This window comes from Cercospora kikuchii (assembly GCF_019650295.1).
Source record: "Cercospora kikuchii DNA, contig_00003, whole genome shotgun sequence".
NCBI lineage: Eukaryota > Fungi > Ascomycota > Dothideomycetes > Mycosphaerellales > Mycosphaerellaceae > Cercospora > Cercospora kikuchii.
Genome location: NW_025408584.1, coordinates 4451381 through 4465361, shown reverse-complemented (window position 1 = coordinate 4465361; position 13981 = coordinate 4451381). Strand labels below are relative to the sequence as shown.

General features: G+C 51.0%; 7 protein-coding genes across 8 annotated transcripts; 2 read left to right on the top strand and 5 right to left on the bottom strand.

Moving 5' to 3' along the window:
* Positions 1-397: 397 nt before the first annotated feature.
* On the bottom strand, positions 398-1483 carry CKM354_000612300 (uncharacterized protein; the record flags this gene model as incomplete). The annotated part of the gene is made up of 2 exons (XM_044801426.1): positions 398-1293; positions 1354-1483. 2 exons carry the CDS (start codon positions 1481-1483, stop codon positions 398-400), a joined length of 1026 nt encoding a protein of 341 aa, XP_044657361.1.
* A 273-nt stretch (positions 1484-1756) lies between these two features.
* Positions 1757-4256, bottom strand: CKM354_000612200 (uncharacterized protein; the record flags this gene model as incomplete). Of its 2 annotated transcripts, XM_044801424.1 has the most annotated exons (6): positions 1757-1931; positions 2453-2753; positions 2813-3014; positions 3076-3505; positions 3570-3700; positions 3768-4256. In XM_044801424.1, 6 exons carry the CDS (start codon positions 4254-4256, stop codon positions 1757-1759), a joined length of 1728 nt encoding a protein of 575 aa, XP_044657359.1. The 2 variants fall into 2 exon arrangements, with proteins under 2 accessions (XP_044657359.1, XP_044657360.1); XM_044801425.1 differs by lacking the exon at positions 1757-1931 and having other exon boundaries at positions 2443-2759.
* Positions 4257-5132: 876 nt separating this feature from the next.
* Positions 5133-6142, top strand: CKM354_000612100 (uncharacterized protein; the record flags this gene model as incomplete). The annotated part of the gene is made up of 3 exons (XM_044801423.1): positions 5133-5300; positions 5351-5735; positions 5787-6142. The coding sequence occupies 3 exons, from the start codon at positions 5133-5135 to the stop codon at positions 6140-6142; spliced, it is 909 nt and encodes a 302-aa protein (XP_044657358.1).
* A 59-nt stretch (positions 6143-6201) lies between these two features.
* On the bottom strand, positions 6202-7485 carry CKM354_000612000 (uncharacterized protein; the record flags this gene model as incomplete). The annotated part of the gene is made up of 4 exons (XM_044801422.1): positions 6202-6238; positions 6301-6365; positions 6423-7251; positions 7304-7485. 4 exons carry the CDS (start codon positions 7483-7485, stop codon positions 6202-6204), a joined length of 1113 nt encoding a protein of 370 aa, XP_044657357.1.
* A 541-nt stretch (positions 7486-8026) lies between these two features.
* On the top strand, positions 8027-9813 carry CKM354_000611900 (uncharacterized protein; the record flags this gene model as incomplete). Its single annotated transcript, XM_044801421.1, has 3 exons — positions 8027-8116; positions 8176-9113; positions 9180-9813. The coding sequence occupies 3 exons, from the start codon at positions 8027-8029 to the stop codon at positions 9811-9813; spliced, it is 1662 nt and encodes a 553-aa protein (XP_044657356.1).
* Positions 9814-10391: 578 nt separating this feature from the next.
* CKM354_000611800 (uncharacterized protein) lies at positions 10392-11423 on the bottom strand (the record flags this gene model as incomplete). The annotated part of the gene is made up of 1 exon (XM_044801420.1): positions 10392-11423. The coding sequence occupies one exon, from the start codon at positions 11421-11423 to the stop codon at positions 10392-10394; it is 1032 nt and encodes a 343-aa protein (XP_044657355.1).
* A 300-nt stretch (positions 11424-11723) lies between these two features.
* CKM354_000611700 (uncharacterized protein) lies at positions 11724-12913 on the bottom strand (the record flags this gene model as incomplete). The annotated part of the gene is made up of 2 exons (XM_044801419.1): positions 11724-12672; positions 12726-12913. 2 exons carry the CDS (start codon positions 12911-12913, stop codon positions 11724-11726), a joined length of 1137 nt encoding a protein of 378 aa, XP_044657354.1.
* Between the last annotated feature and the right edge of the window lie 1068 nt (positions 12914-13981).

Here is a 13981-nt window from a genome sequence, read left to right as displayed (position 1 = left end):
TCCTTCCTAATTAGGCAAGGCGAACAGCGGACAGGGCTCCGGTGGACGGCATGGCCAATGAGAGGCTCTCGTCCGGACGGACGGACACGGCCGCTGAATCGGCCGGCAGGGCCGGCAGCAGTGCTGTGGCCGGCCGACCTGTCCATTGACCACCCTGCAGGCAGTCATGTGAAAAGTGGGTCTCTGGTTCACTGGCTCACCACGAAGCATTCAACTCGATCTGGGACGGATAGCAGGAAGTGAAAGTTTAGCATGGCAGCGGCTTCCTTCACTGTATCTTCGTATTCACGCTACAGCATTTCTCCTTTTTGATTTTAGCGGCACAAGGGTTGTCACCTCGCCAAAGTCTGACACACTTGAACCAAGCCCTGTCTTGCTTTGCCCTGTATGCACATTTTCACTCGCAGACCGCACCGTTGAGAATTTCGAATTGCTCCTGCTCCAATCCTCTATCCAGTCCCTCTTCGTCGAGACAGTTGCAGTCGAGAAAACTTTTTTTCGGAACCACATACTTCTCGAAAATCACCTTGATTTTATTGTCTTGACTGACAACGCACAACGCGTCGATGAAATGGTCCCTCTCTTCCTGATTCTTCAAGCCCAGGACCCTCAAACGCTCTGGCCACCAGTGCTCCCAGCTAACTAATGTATCTGTCAAGTAGGATACTACCCGACAACATCCAATTGGGCAATAGGAGTTGGTAAAGTCCACTTCCAGAGTCGTCAACGAGTCGCACTGATACAGGAGGGTATCCAGCTCTTCCAACATATTTGTATATGTCTGTCTGGTCGCAAGGTCATGTGCGCGAGTCATCTTTTGCTGCTCAGTGAGAGTCGACCATAGTATCGAATTTCGCATACTAGGGTCACGCAGATAGCCCGACTCACTGATGAGATTATCATCTCTTGGAGCCCGAAGGTCGAATGCGATGCTAGCAGACCGCATGTGAGTTCGCGCGAGCCGACCCAGAGGATCTCTACGGGCTCCGGGATCTTCTTCATAGTGGTCATCCGTATAGAAATCCTTATGAAGAATCCATCGGCCCCGCGGTGAGACATCTGTGAAAATAAATTGGTTGTGTTTGAAGAGCATCTCCGCGGCCTCGGGACGAATAGACTTGCTGACAGCGAGGAGTTTCAAATGTGGTTTTTCGTAGTGGCCGTAGTCGTCGAAGCGCGTGTCATAGTCGATTGCATGCTCGCTGAGGAAAACCTTGCCAGGAGCAACACAGTAACCCCAGATCTTGTCACGCATCTCTCGCGGAAGTGTTTCGAAGAGGCCGAGCGGCGTGCCTGCGAGGATGTGTAAGTCAGAGGTGCGATATTGTTCTCTTCAATGCCACAAAGACGTACATGGTTTCTTTAACCGCTTGATGGCGTCAATGGCCGCTCGTTCTTCAGCAGCATCCGACTCGAGACGCTTGAGTCTAGCCTCTGAAGCTGCGAGTTTAACCTCGAGCTCTTTTAGCGTGAGGGAATCCATCGCGCTGAAGCGCGACAGAGGTGACGCCGAATGTGGTACGAAGTGACTGTAATGTTCAGGAAGAAGAGAGGGAAGCGGAGTCGCGTCGGATCTGTTGTTATGGTCACCTCAGGCAACCAAACAAACGTCGCTCGCTCGCGTCTCCTCTGCGCGTCTTGATTCCAAGGATTTCCACATCTTTCGACGAGCTAGCTTGAGCCTCAGGCTAGCAGCATACGCATAAGTGCGGTTGCCTGCGGACTTGCTTGACATTTTACGATGTGCAAGGCCATATCATTTTGTGCAACGGCTGTCACCTTCCTTTGATAGCATCAGCTGCGAGGCATCTCGAACGACAGGGAACGTGCCGCAAAGATCGATTTGCACAAGTGATATCTGTGACTTCATGATGGAGAGCACTTGCTCGATCTGCAACGGATTGATAACACCGAAGAATCTTTTCTTGTCCCTGAAGCGCACTTGTCAGGCGCAAATGTAGAGAGCGCTGGGCATTGCTATAATGAACATCACACGATGCGGCTCATTCAGTGTCTAGCAGTGCATGTGCCTTGATCGGCGACTTCCCAACAAAATGGCGGGACGAGCGACAGAGAGTGGAAGGCTCGACAGGCGAAAAGTGCCTCTCCTGTAGCTTAGGTAGCCACGACCCATCATCACTCCTTGCTCCTTTGTTTACTGATCTTCCGTCTTTCATGCAATCTTTGCACACCTCTCTGTCGACCGTGCAATCCTTGCACTCCCCCTTCTCGACATCCACATCCCAGTGGTCCTCAATCAAATATTCCCAAAACTTGTGACCTGCCACGGGCGGGTCGACCATCGGTTTGGGAGACTGCCCAAAATGGGCTCGAGACAAGTCGAACGGGCGATTTGAATAGATGCCAAGCTTCGATGAAGCTATGAAGAGGGGCATGGTAGGCAATGATATTATTGTTAAAGTGGCAGACGTGAAGGCCGTGTCATACATACGACGACAGTCGCAGGTGCCTAGTGTCTACTCGGAACAATATCCCGCCTGCTATTGCAAAGAGCGCGGCTGCAACTGCAAACGGGAGTCCATACCAAAGCTCACCCATGCGTAGACCAACCCGAAGAGCAAAGGACATGCCCAAGGCAGCTATGAGTTTGCCCACTCCCTCCATGACCGAGATGATGGCATAGAGGCCACCGATTTTGCTCGTCCCCACATTGCTATTCGCCTCCACCAGCGCAGTGACGAGACTTCGGGCTGCGGGCTCGAATCCGCTGCCTAGTGAGAAAATGACCAGACCTATTGCTGTTAGAATATAACGCGAGCAAGATGTGGCACCGAGTAGGAGAGGTCCTTACCAGAGATCATAAGCGCAGATGTCGCTGAGATAGAGAGTACAATGGCTCCCAACAGCAAGAGTACGATGCTGCCTTTGGCGAGCAGGAGATCTTTTAATGCTGGCTTCGAAATGTAACGTGACATGTAAGCTGTCAGTCCAGGCAGGACAGCTGTGAACAACACAATTGTTATGGCTGAGCGCAGGGTGGGCAGCAAAGCGGCCTGTTTCACAACAGAAGTAAGTAGGATGACAGTGCATAAAGATGGCAACTGCTAGACTTACTTGTGCCAACGTCCATCCGTAACGTTTTGAAGCATATTGGAAAAGGACTTGCTTCGATTGCAGACCGACCTCAAAGAGCAAGAACGTCCATATGATCGCGGCAATGGCGTTGTCGCGAAGGATGAAACTGAGCGAGCTTCGTGCACGACGAAGCCACAGTTTGTATCGCTTGCCAACGAACGAGGCCACACCATCTGACGGAGCATCCATATCGATCGGAGACCACTCGTCAGCTTGCTCAGACTCTTTCGTCATGTTCGCTGGCGCTGATTCCGGTATTGCAAGAACCATGACAACACTGCTGGCTTGAAACAAGGCGCCGCTGAGAAGTGGAATCCAGATGTTCTTGGACATGAGTAGTGATGCTATTGGGGGAATTGCCAGATTCGCGACAAAGTCTGTGCAAAAGCGATAGAAGAATACAGTACTTCTGTCGTTTCAAGCACTCATCAGTCACATTCACATGTCACTTCTAGCCGCAGTGGCGATCTTACCTCGATTCTGGCGGAACGACATCCGCGACAATTGTTGTCAGTAGATTGGATGCTACTATGGGACCTCCTCCGAGAAGATAAAAGGCCGGAGATAGCCAAACCCATTGCGTAGGCCAATCTGTGGCGCCGATCTACAGATTCGTGAAAATGATTAGGCGCCGAGTTCATACTTGTGTTGGGAAGGCGTATGATACTCACGATGAACAGAGTCCAGAGATAAGACATTGCGAAACCTGCCAACGCACACGCCAAAATCCATCGTCTTCCCAGCTGATCGGCCAGATGACCAAAGGGAACAGGCAGCAATATAGCCGGCACGCCTTCAAAGAACAGTTGCCATCCAAGTAACCCGGCAAGTGAGTCCTGAATTGGGTCTAATTTGCAGAGATGTTCTGGAATGTCATGCTTTCCAGGTCCAAATGCATCAGGATCGTACTCGGCGTGATAACGAGCGCAAATTGCTGATTCGAATAACCGGACTTTTGGGACAGAGAACAATGCTTCTCCGATGTCTGACACGACGGCGACGGCAATAACTAAGGCGACTACCAGGAGCCAGGGCCACTCTTGAGCCTTTTTCGGAGGAGGATGCTGGTGCTCTAGGGCATGCTCGCTGGAGGATATCGGATCAAGGAACGGAGCCAGCTCCTCTCTGCGTGCATGCCTTCCTGCGGCCACGTCTGCCATACGAGAGAGGCGGTGCCAGCGATAGGGCCTTGGATGGCGAATTGGGCCGCCAGGGAGGACTCTACAGCCGATCCAGACGATGCGGGTGTCCTTCGAGCGACGAGATGCGTGCGAGATGGAGTTCAAAACAACCAGGCCAAGCACGGGATTGAGGCGTCATCACGAGCCGCTGTCCCCTGTGCCTGGTCGGGCATCTGACAGTGACTCGTGCAGCGGCCATCTGCAAAGGATGCCTTGTGATACATCGTAGTCTACCGAGGTACTGTAACAACCGATACGGGTTAGTCAGATCCTTTCTACTCTCGTTATCTGCTCTCATCATGCGGTGCAGCGTAATCTCACTCAAATGCACGCGCCGGGGGGCCACTGTCTGGGCCGGAAACAATAACACTAGAACCTCGGCTGCGTCTGTCGAAGGATTCGCCAATCATGCAAGCCTCCCGTGCAGACGGTAAAACTGTTGTGGCTGCCATGTGGGCCGTCGCGGGGTCAGCCGTATCGATGGGCAGAACAACCAACAGAGCCTTCTGCATTTGCCAATTTTGGGAGTGGCGCGAGACGACACCGCATCCTTCAGGGCGAGCTCCCCGCATCCAAACAATAGCTGCTGAGTACAGCTTCACGGCTCCACTACATATGCACGTGTACAAATCCTGAGTTTCTGTTCGGCCAAAGCTCGCCCGTCATCGACACCACGCGCTGCAGCAGAAATGCGGTAATACGCGGAACCGCCGGAACAGATGTTCAGATCCCCGGCTCCACAATGTAGGACACAGTGGACGCGGAACGATCGCAGAGATGTGAGGGCAGAAGAGAGACACAGTCGGTCGACTGCAAACGCCTCACCGACGCGACGGTCCCCGAAGATTGAGCACAATGGCATGTGCACGGACTTACAACGCTCTCAGCCTTGCTCAGCCGACAGATTTCCGGTCTATGCTGAAGTCTGGGAAGCTGCTCCTGGGTACACAATGTCGAATACCTCACGAAGAGGCTGCTCGCGTGGTGGCTGCAACGCCGTTTCAGTTTTGTCTGATTGATGCTGTATGTGGTACTCAAGGAGGATGGCGATTGTTGCTGATGGTTTCGTTAAGGAGCATACTCCTCTCAACGCCACTCTATTGACCAGCCTGATCAGAACCATACAGTACTATTCAAATGGCTCAATGGTGCCTTTCGTTCGGATACCAGGCTCAACTCCAGACTTGGTCAATCATGCGCTCAACGCAGGCGCGGGTGGTGTTGTAATGCCTCACATTCAAAACGCCGAGCAGGCATCTCGATTAGCAGAGCTTGCAAGATTCCCTCCCCGAGGCCATCGTAGCTTTCCACCCGCCGCTCTCATTGGAGAGAAGCAATTCCAAACGCCAGACGGGATGACGGTTTTCGATGTCTGGAACGATCATGTCGCCATCTTTTGTCAAATTGAAGACGTCGAAGGCGTCAAAAACATTGAGGAAATTTGCAACGTTTCTGGCAGTAAGCAACATCAATCCTATATGCAACACACATCTGACAATGTTGCCTTAGTTGATGGAATTCTCGTCGGTACAGGTGACTTGAGGATGTCACTCGGACTGCCGTCTGGGAGTCTGGATGGGGATGAAGAGATCTTCGTTGATGCACTCGAACGAATCCGGAAGGCGACCTCAGTGCGTGGGACTCCAGTTATGGGCTTCGGTTCAAACGCTCGGTTGATAGAGAGGAGACTGAAGATTGGCTGGCAGGCGCTGATTGTACACGCGGACTTCTCCAGTATATACAGCTCTGCTGTCGCGACTATTTCAACGTGCGAAGATATTGCAGCCCGCGTGCAGCACTCTGCGGATGGAACTGGAAGCGCGGAGATCAATGGGCACAATTGCGTATCGAATGGTATTCATTGAGTCAGATATTACAAGCATGCCACGCACTTAATCATGGCTACCTTCTAATCGTCCAAGTTTTAGTCGTCATACGGACGCTCGGCCGCTGGCGTTATTCTATGAGAGAGATGTTAGCAGTTACATCGCTGATTATCAAGCAAAGACCACGCAACACATACCTGCCAATGTGCCTTCGCCTGCCGTCGGTCCAGTCGGTGATGGCAGAGTGAATGGTGTTGCGATTCTACAAGGACGAAAGTCAATTCGTATCCCAGGCGAGCTTCAAGAAGGGAGTACATACGTCGAAGACAACCACGTCTCCCGTCCTCCACTTGACCCGACATTGGAGATCGTGACTGGATGTCATATGATCGTACAAGAATTTGAGAATTATATCACTCTCCTCCTTCTTGAAGTCCACGATTTGTCGTGTGAACTGAGGGTTGACGAAAAGAGATTTCTTGCCAGTTGCCGGGTGGGTTCGTACGACGGGGTGTAAGGTATCTATGGGCTCTCTGCGAACATAACCATCGTTGGCTTGGGCCCTCGCCGCCTGATCTCTGGCAGTATGCATCGCCTGTAGGCCCCGGAGTCTCTCTTGGAATGCTGGGCTCAAGCGCTCGTAAGCCTTCTCGGTGTCTGTGAAAATGGTGTCGCCACCATCATCAGGCACTTCCAGGGCGTACAGAAATGTGATACCAGGCGGTTGGACTTCATATGTATTGTCACTGTGCCAAGCCATAGAATGTGTATGGGACTGGAAGTAATCTGCAGCGATAGTGTTTCCCGCCCGGCGATGTACGATGTGGATCTCCGGATGACCTTTGGGAGCGCCTGAGTGTGGATGCAAGAAGAGGCGTCCAAAATATCGACAGAAGTCCACGCTCTGCCCAATAGGCAATGACGCGAAGTCTTGATCGCGGAATACCAGTAACTTCTTCTGCGCTGTGAGTAGAGCAAGTTGATCTTTACCTTTGTCGCTCAATTGACTCAATTGCACTCTAGATACTTCAGCACCCATTGCGGCTGTTATGTTGTGCACTTCGGCTCCAGCATGCAGCAGGTCGGGGAAGCTTCCATCTGCTCCAAGAGCTCGCTCGATGTAGTCGAATGGTTCCAGCGGCGGGTAACTATAGAACATCAGATCATACTCTTCGGAGGAGCCAGGGAGTCAGATCTTACTTCGCTTGTGGCGATTCCCACACTGGAAGATAGTTGGGGAACAGAGCTGGAGGGTACCCATTCTCGCCTTTGATCTCCCCTTCGTCAGGTGATGTGCGTGGTCTGTGTTGTGATGGCACACCCAAACTGATTGTGGCCGCTTTGACCGCCTTAGTTGTGGTGATTGTCTCAGTAGTCGACATTGATGCAAGCGTGGTATGTCACAATGGAGAAGTTCGATGTTCAGTACGACAAATACGATATTGGCGTGGAAGATTAGAGATTTGACAGATCAAATCGACCCGGAATGCGTTAAGCATGGTGCCGAAAAATTCTTGGAAAGCGTGGAGCTAGGTGCATGCTTCCGTGGGACCCACTTTCTGGGCATGCTCATGCAAAGCAGAAAGCTTTCTACAAGACTAATGGAGCGGTGGCCAGTGTCATGCAGAGGACCTGGAGCTCAACGGACTAGTGAAGCAAGCTTGACTCTCGGTACGAGCGATCTGTCACCTTGACTGTGTAATTGTCCGTTACACAAATTGTCCCGTGGCTGAGCGATGCTCCATAGTGTATTGTGTGCTTTCTGGTGTGCGAGGATCAATCATACCAGCAGTGCAATATAAGCCCGTGAGCTTGAACCGACAGCCATCTCGAAATATGGCAGACCCAGTGTCTGCTGAACTTGGATCTCCAGTTCCGTCCAGGAAGCACGCTGTATCTGTACAACTCCCAACATGGCAGAATATGGTGGCATTAGGAAGGGGCGACCCGGAAGTGATCAACGCACTGAGAAACGGTTACCCAAGGTCAATTCTTCACCAGGACGTACAGACTGTAAGTTCGAGTGTCCAGTCCGTTCTACCTCATGCTGATGACTTTGTCCTCACATATAGCTCGCTCGCAAGTGCAAAGAGAGGTTGCCTCCCTTGTATCAAGGAACAATTGGGCTGTCTCTGTTTCCCGATGCCGATAGTACTGGGGCATGCGAGGCATACCTCACATCAACCAGTATCAACGGAATTGATGCGTCGAAGGCTTCGCTGGTCCGTAAATTCAAGTTTACTTCTGATGCGGAATCGAAAAACAACGAAGCTTGCAATGATCGAGGAATCGATGCCTTGTGGGCAGTCGTCTATCCAGAGAGTGCCTCCTCGTCAGCTGCATCTTTCTGGCGTTTGACTGGAGTAGGAATTTCGTCCCGGAGAGCTGAAGCATACCTGTTGCAAGTGGAGCGCATGGTGGCCGTGGAGGCCTCCAATATGGATCCACAATCTCCTAGGAATCTCGAAACCCGTGTTCATGAGTTCGTCCGCCAGCGGATCGCGGCTGTAATGAACTCGCCGGCACCTTACTCAAAAAATTTGGAGCGTCCAAGCAGCTCAGATGTTTTCTTGTTTCCATCTGGAATGTCAGCAATATTTAATGTGCACCGCATGCTTCTCCAATGGAGACAAGGCGAGAGTGTGATTTTGGGGTTCCCATATGAACTCACTCTGAAGATGGTGCAAACCTACGGGCCGTCGTACAAATTCTTGAGCAGCGGCTCAAGCGCGGACATCGATGCACTTGAGCAATACCTAGTCCGAAGACGTCACGCCGGCTCTACGGACTTCAAGGTGCAGGCGATTTGGTGCGAGTGTCCATCGAATCCATTGCTATGGACGCCTGACTTGCAGCGTGTTCGCAGACTGGCGGATGAGCACGATTTAATAGTCGTAGTAGACGACACGATCGGTACCTTCGCCAATGTGGACGTCTTAGACGTGGCAGACGTCGTGATATCGTCCCTCACCAAGTCATTCAACGGCTTTGCCGATGTGCTGGCGGGCAGGTACGTGGTATATCTTTGGCGAGACGAGCTCATTACACGGTTTCACATATCTAACAATCAAGGCAGCGCTGTGTTCAATCCCAACTCTCGCCATCACCGAGACTTGAAGGCTCGGCTCAATGCATCTTACGTCAATAATCTCTACGTCGATGATGCAATTCGGCTCGAACTCAATAGTCGAACGTTCCTGGGGCGTGTGGCTTGCATGAACGAAACAGCTGAATACTTGGTCGACAATCTTCGATCGCTGCTCGGTCGAGATGCAAAAAAATCTAGCCTGACACAATCTCGCGGTCGATCTTGGGATCACATTATACAAGCAATTCATTTTCCCAAGGGAAGTCCTTCGATGCGTAACTACACCCAGCAGATGCGGCCCGCGACGGCCGAATTCGCGCCCGGATATGGATGTCTGTTCACCATTGAGTTCAAAACGGTTGACATGGCGGCCACGTTCTTTGATGCCCTTGAGTTCCATAAAGGTCCTTCCTTGGGGGCTGATGTCACATTGGCTCAGCCGTACGTCCAGATGGTTTTGCAACGAGAGAAGGATTGGGCAGCAAGCCATGGCGTTCGTGAAACAATCATCCGCATATCTGTTGGATTAGAGGACAAAGAATTCCTCTTGCGCCGTTTACAACGCGCGCTTGATGTAGCCTGCATGCCAGAATCAGACTTTGCGGTGTCGGCGGTGTTGTGAGAGTCATTAGAGCCTATAGGTCAAAAAGCTCGCTCATGTCCCCGCTGTCGTGGCTCCTGTATACAACACACCTTCAAGGCAGAAGTAGGGTGGGCTTACAACCTTCCAGCATCTTGTTACATCAGTGACGCTGTTGTAATGACTAGATTTGAGAAAGAGGTTCTGCTAGTAGGCTCTCTGTTTTGAACTTCTTCGCTGGTTCAGCGCCATCTGCATGTCTGTTCGTAGAGACAGTGACTGAACGCAGAGACACAAAACTTAGTTACATGAATTCTGTACTTATAGGTTGGCCGGTATCCGATTGCATTTCCACTTCTCGCAGTGCCGTTGGTTCCACAAAAACAGGGAACTAGCGCCAGCCTTGGCAGCATCTCTTTCGTTTTAATCATTTTTCACCTCAAACTGAAACTGCATCTATCACCAAAACACTTTGAGTTTGGGCAGAGCCACATCACGCGGAAGCCTCGATTCATCGGCGAGAATGTATCTCCTCCCTACCCTCCGAACCATGCTGCCTCTCCGCGCACTTCTTCGCCTTCACTGTCTGTTGCAGTCTCTTATGTTTCAATCAATCGTTCTCAATGTGATTTAGGAGGCATTTGGATTCGCCTTGCAAATAAGTACTCGTAATCAGGCAATGCGTCCATGACGAATCTGTGCAGTTGTGCAGCCACGTCGGAGCCGAACTCGTTCTTCCAGTTCTCTAGCTCTGTCTCAATCGACATGCCTCGAAATGTCTTACCTCCCACGATCCCAGAGGAAGCATAAAGAGTAGACCTCGAGTGTAAACGGATTTTCGGGACGTTGTCCAGCTGATCTCTAGTAGCTGGTGCCCACTGGAACTGAACTTTCGAAGGATCGAGCCCGACCACCTCACAGTAGTGCAACAAGAGATTTGGAGTCTCTATAAGGTCGTCGGCATCCAGCACAATGGGATCCAGTTTCTGGCAGTCCTCCCCTAAATCTCGCACTTTTAGAAACCAGTCGTAGAGATCTCTCGTCCATTTCAGCGTGAATACTTCTGTCAGTGCGGGTGTCACTGTGTTCAAGTCTCCGGCCAGTATACTTTTCGTCATCCGATAGTAAGAAGGAAACGCCAACGCAGGATGGCGTATGAGGAAAGACGCGGCACAGTAGCCGAGGAAATCAGAGACTAGCACGGTATCGTTCGGTGGTAGAGAGTCGTGCGTCTTCCTCGTGAATCTCGATGGCCAGCCTTTCAAGCGTAATTTGAGCTTGTGATCTGGAATTTCCGACTTTTGGAGATAAGCGGACTGAACATACGGGCAGATGCCGAAGGGCGAATGCTCTTTGAAGATCACGCGTTTTCCAGTTTCCATAGACTTTTCGAGAAGGCTTTCCAAGTCCTTGGCACACGTGGAATAGATTTCGTGCAAGGATTCAATTTCTGTGGCAGTCCAGTCCGATGACGGCCGATTCAATAGGCCCATTTCTCTCAACTTCCAAATTGCTGGCATGAAAAAGTAACCTCCCGATTCCACTGAGACCACGTTACCCTGCTCTGGCAAGGATAGCATCCGTAGGAGAAGGTTGGAGGCGCTCCGAGGGTAGGTGAAGATCACTAGAGGCGGCTTCAACTCCGAGTCCATGGTGAGGTGTCTGGGAAGTTGGGAATGCTCAGAGAGCGGTCTCCTTCCACTGGAGCAGAATGATGTGGTTGCAGTCGCCAGCCTCTTTCACGAAGAGCAGGTAAAAGGCGCGAGTTTTCCAGTCAATCACGTTATAGCGAGAATGCTCTAAGCATGCATGTTTGGGTGATGCGGAGGTGGGCTTGCTTTTCCGTTGACATACTTCACAGAGACATGGACTTGATTACGTACTGAATGAATTTGCACGGGACCCTGGTGAAAGTCCCGCAGTCAAATTCTTGATAGGTTATGACTCGCTCGTCAATTTCCCGAAAGGAACACGACTGCCAGCAATACATCATACGCCAATTTCACTAACCCAGCGAGCACAAAAGAAAAGCCCAAATCCTCCCTCTGTGCCAGGATTCCTGTAAGGCTGGGCCCTATGCTTTGTGCCAGCGTACGAACAACGTTGATAATGCCTAGCGCTGCTGTCCTGTTGGACGGTGGTATCGACTGTGCGATGAAGGATTGCCTTGTGGCTTGGTCGAAGTCCAGGAAGACGGCTCGTGCAACGAGAAAGCCCACTGCTGACTTGAAATTCCACGCCAATGGCAAGCCCATGAGGAAAAGTGATGCTAGTACATGACCGAAGATCATGGTTGGCAGGATGCCGATTTGCGAGACGACTGGAATAGCCAAGATGTTCGAGAATGAGACAATAATTGCACACAGAGAGAACACTGACCCCAATATGCCGTTCGATACTGATGGAAAGGTCCGGCTGACAAAGTATGTCAGCCAAGAGTCCATCGACAATCCTGTGCCAACATTGTCCAGGATTAATATAGGACAAAATCGCATCAAGAATTGCTGAGTCTGTGCCGCAGTAGACAAAGGTGGCGCTATCTTTTGCTTGGTGGACTCGAGCAATGGTTCTGTCTCTGTGCTTGATAGTGTTGTGTCACCAGTAGTTGATCCTTGACTGCGTTCAGAGACCTCGCAACCTTTGCTAAGAAAGGCAGTGAGGAGGGTTTTGAAAGCTCCTAGGGCGGTGTAGATCCAGAATATCGTCCTGTAGGCATCAACAACAAGCATGCCTCTGTCTTGGAGGATCTGCAAAAGCCATCCAGTTCCTGAAAGCCCTGCAGATGCTCCGAAAGTTCCCAAAGTGTAGTACCACGCGAGCGTAGCATTTAAATTATCGAACGGTATCAGATGCGATATGGTGGATTCTTCTATACATTTGAAAGGTCCTACATCGCCTCCACTGCCAAAGAAATTAGTATGTCTCTGAGTCAGTTGCATCATGCATGGACTGACCTAGGACTGATGACACCGAGTATACTTGCGATCAAGAGGATCCAGAAAGTGTTGCACGTCGCAAAAGCTGCACCACTCAATGCCATGAGCAGTGAGCCCATAGCAAGCATCCATCGACGACCAATTTTGTCCGCGGCCAGTGCAGTACCGATACTGATGATCATATCTCCAAACAGCGTTGCTGTCATGAAGATGCCGATTCTGGCATCTGAGTATCCCAATTCAGACAGAAATAGAGACAGGATGAGGGTTGAGCTCCCAAAAGCCAGGAGGCGTACCACTCTAAGGAGGAACAGAATCGAAACATCGCCGGAAAGCATCTCCAAGGCAGTTCCTGGCTGACAAGACTACGTCCGAGCGAAAAGACGGCTTGCTTAGGTTTGCAATGTGTGGCGGGTCGGAATTTGCTGGGGGGCAGAAATGTGATCAATGTGGAGAGATGAGCTGTTCAATTTTCGTTGTCGTCACTTGCCAGTGCAGTTGAGCCGAAGAGAGTTGCGTAGAAAAACGACCGAGCACAGCTCTGCACGGATGGGCCTTTTGATTCGCTGCGGAATCTGTTCCCCTCTCCCCCAAATGATGCTTCCCACTTCGGTCCTCGCAGCTTCCCTCCAGACATCAAAGCTTGATCAACTTCTGGAATCCCCAATATTCGTACTAGTAATACTACCTTTGTTCTACAATTGGGCACCAGGTTGCAGGACTGGTCCGACATTGAGACTCCATTTCATCAATTGCTGCATTTAGCGACGCAGGCATGACCGGCTCCCTGCCCGATCATGCTCCATTGGAGACACCTTCGCAGAATTTACCTGTACAGCAATTGGCCATATTAGGTGAGCAGTCTCATATCTTTCACCCAAGAAAAAACCTTGGGCATGATGTGAAGACTGATCGATGCTATTCGTCTAGCGATATGCCGCATGGCAGAACCCAGTAAGCACATATTTGTAGCTACTGTGTATTTCTGACCAGTGACCACTGACGCAGTGATTAGTCGTGTTAACTTCATTGCTGCCGTACCTAGTGGGTATCCCATCACCTCAGCTGTACTTTTCCGAACAACATTCGCTAATTGCACCTCTTTGCATCAGCCTGATATGCTCCATTACCTTGGCGTCCCCAATAAAAGTCTAGGTCAGTGGAGCGGTCTCGCCACAGCAGCGACAGCATGTGGCCAAGGATTTACTGCTTTCCTGTGGGGAATGCTCGCGGACTCGTGGGGTCGAAAGCCGGTCATCATAATCGGTCTGATC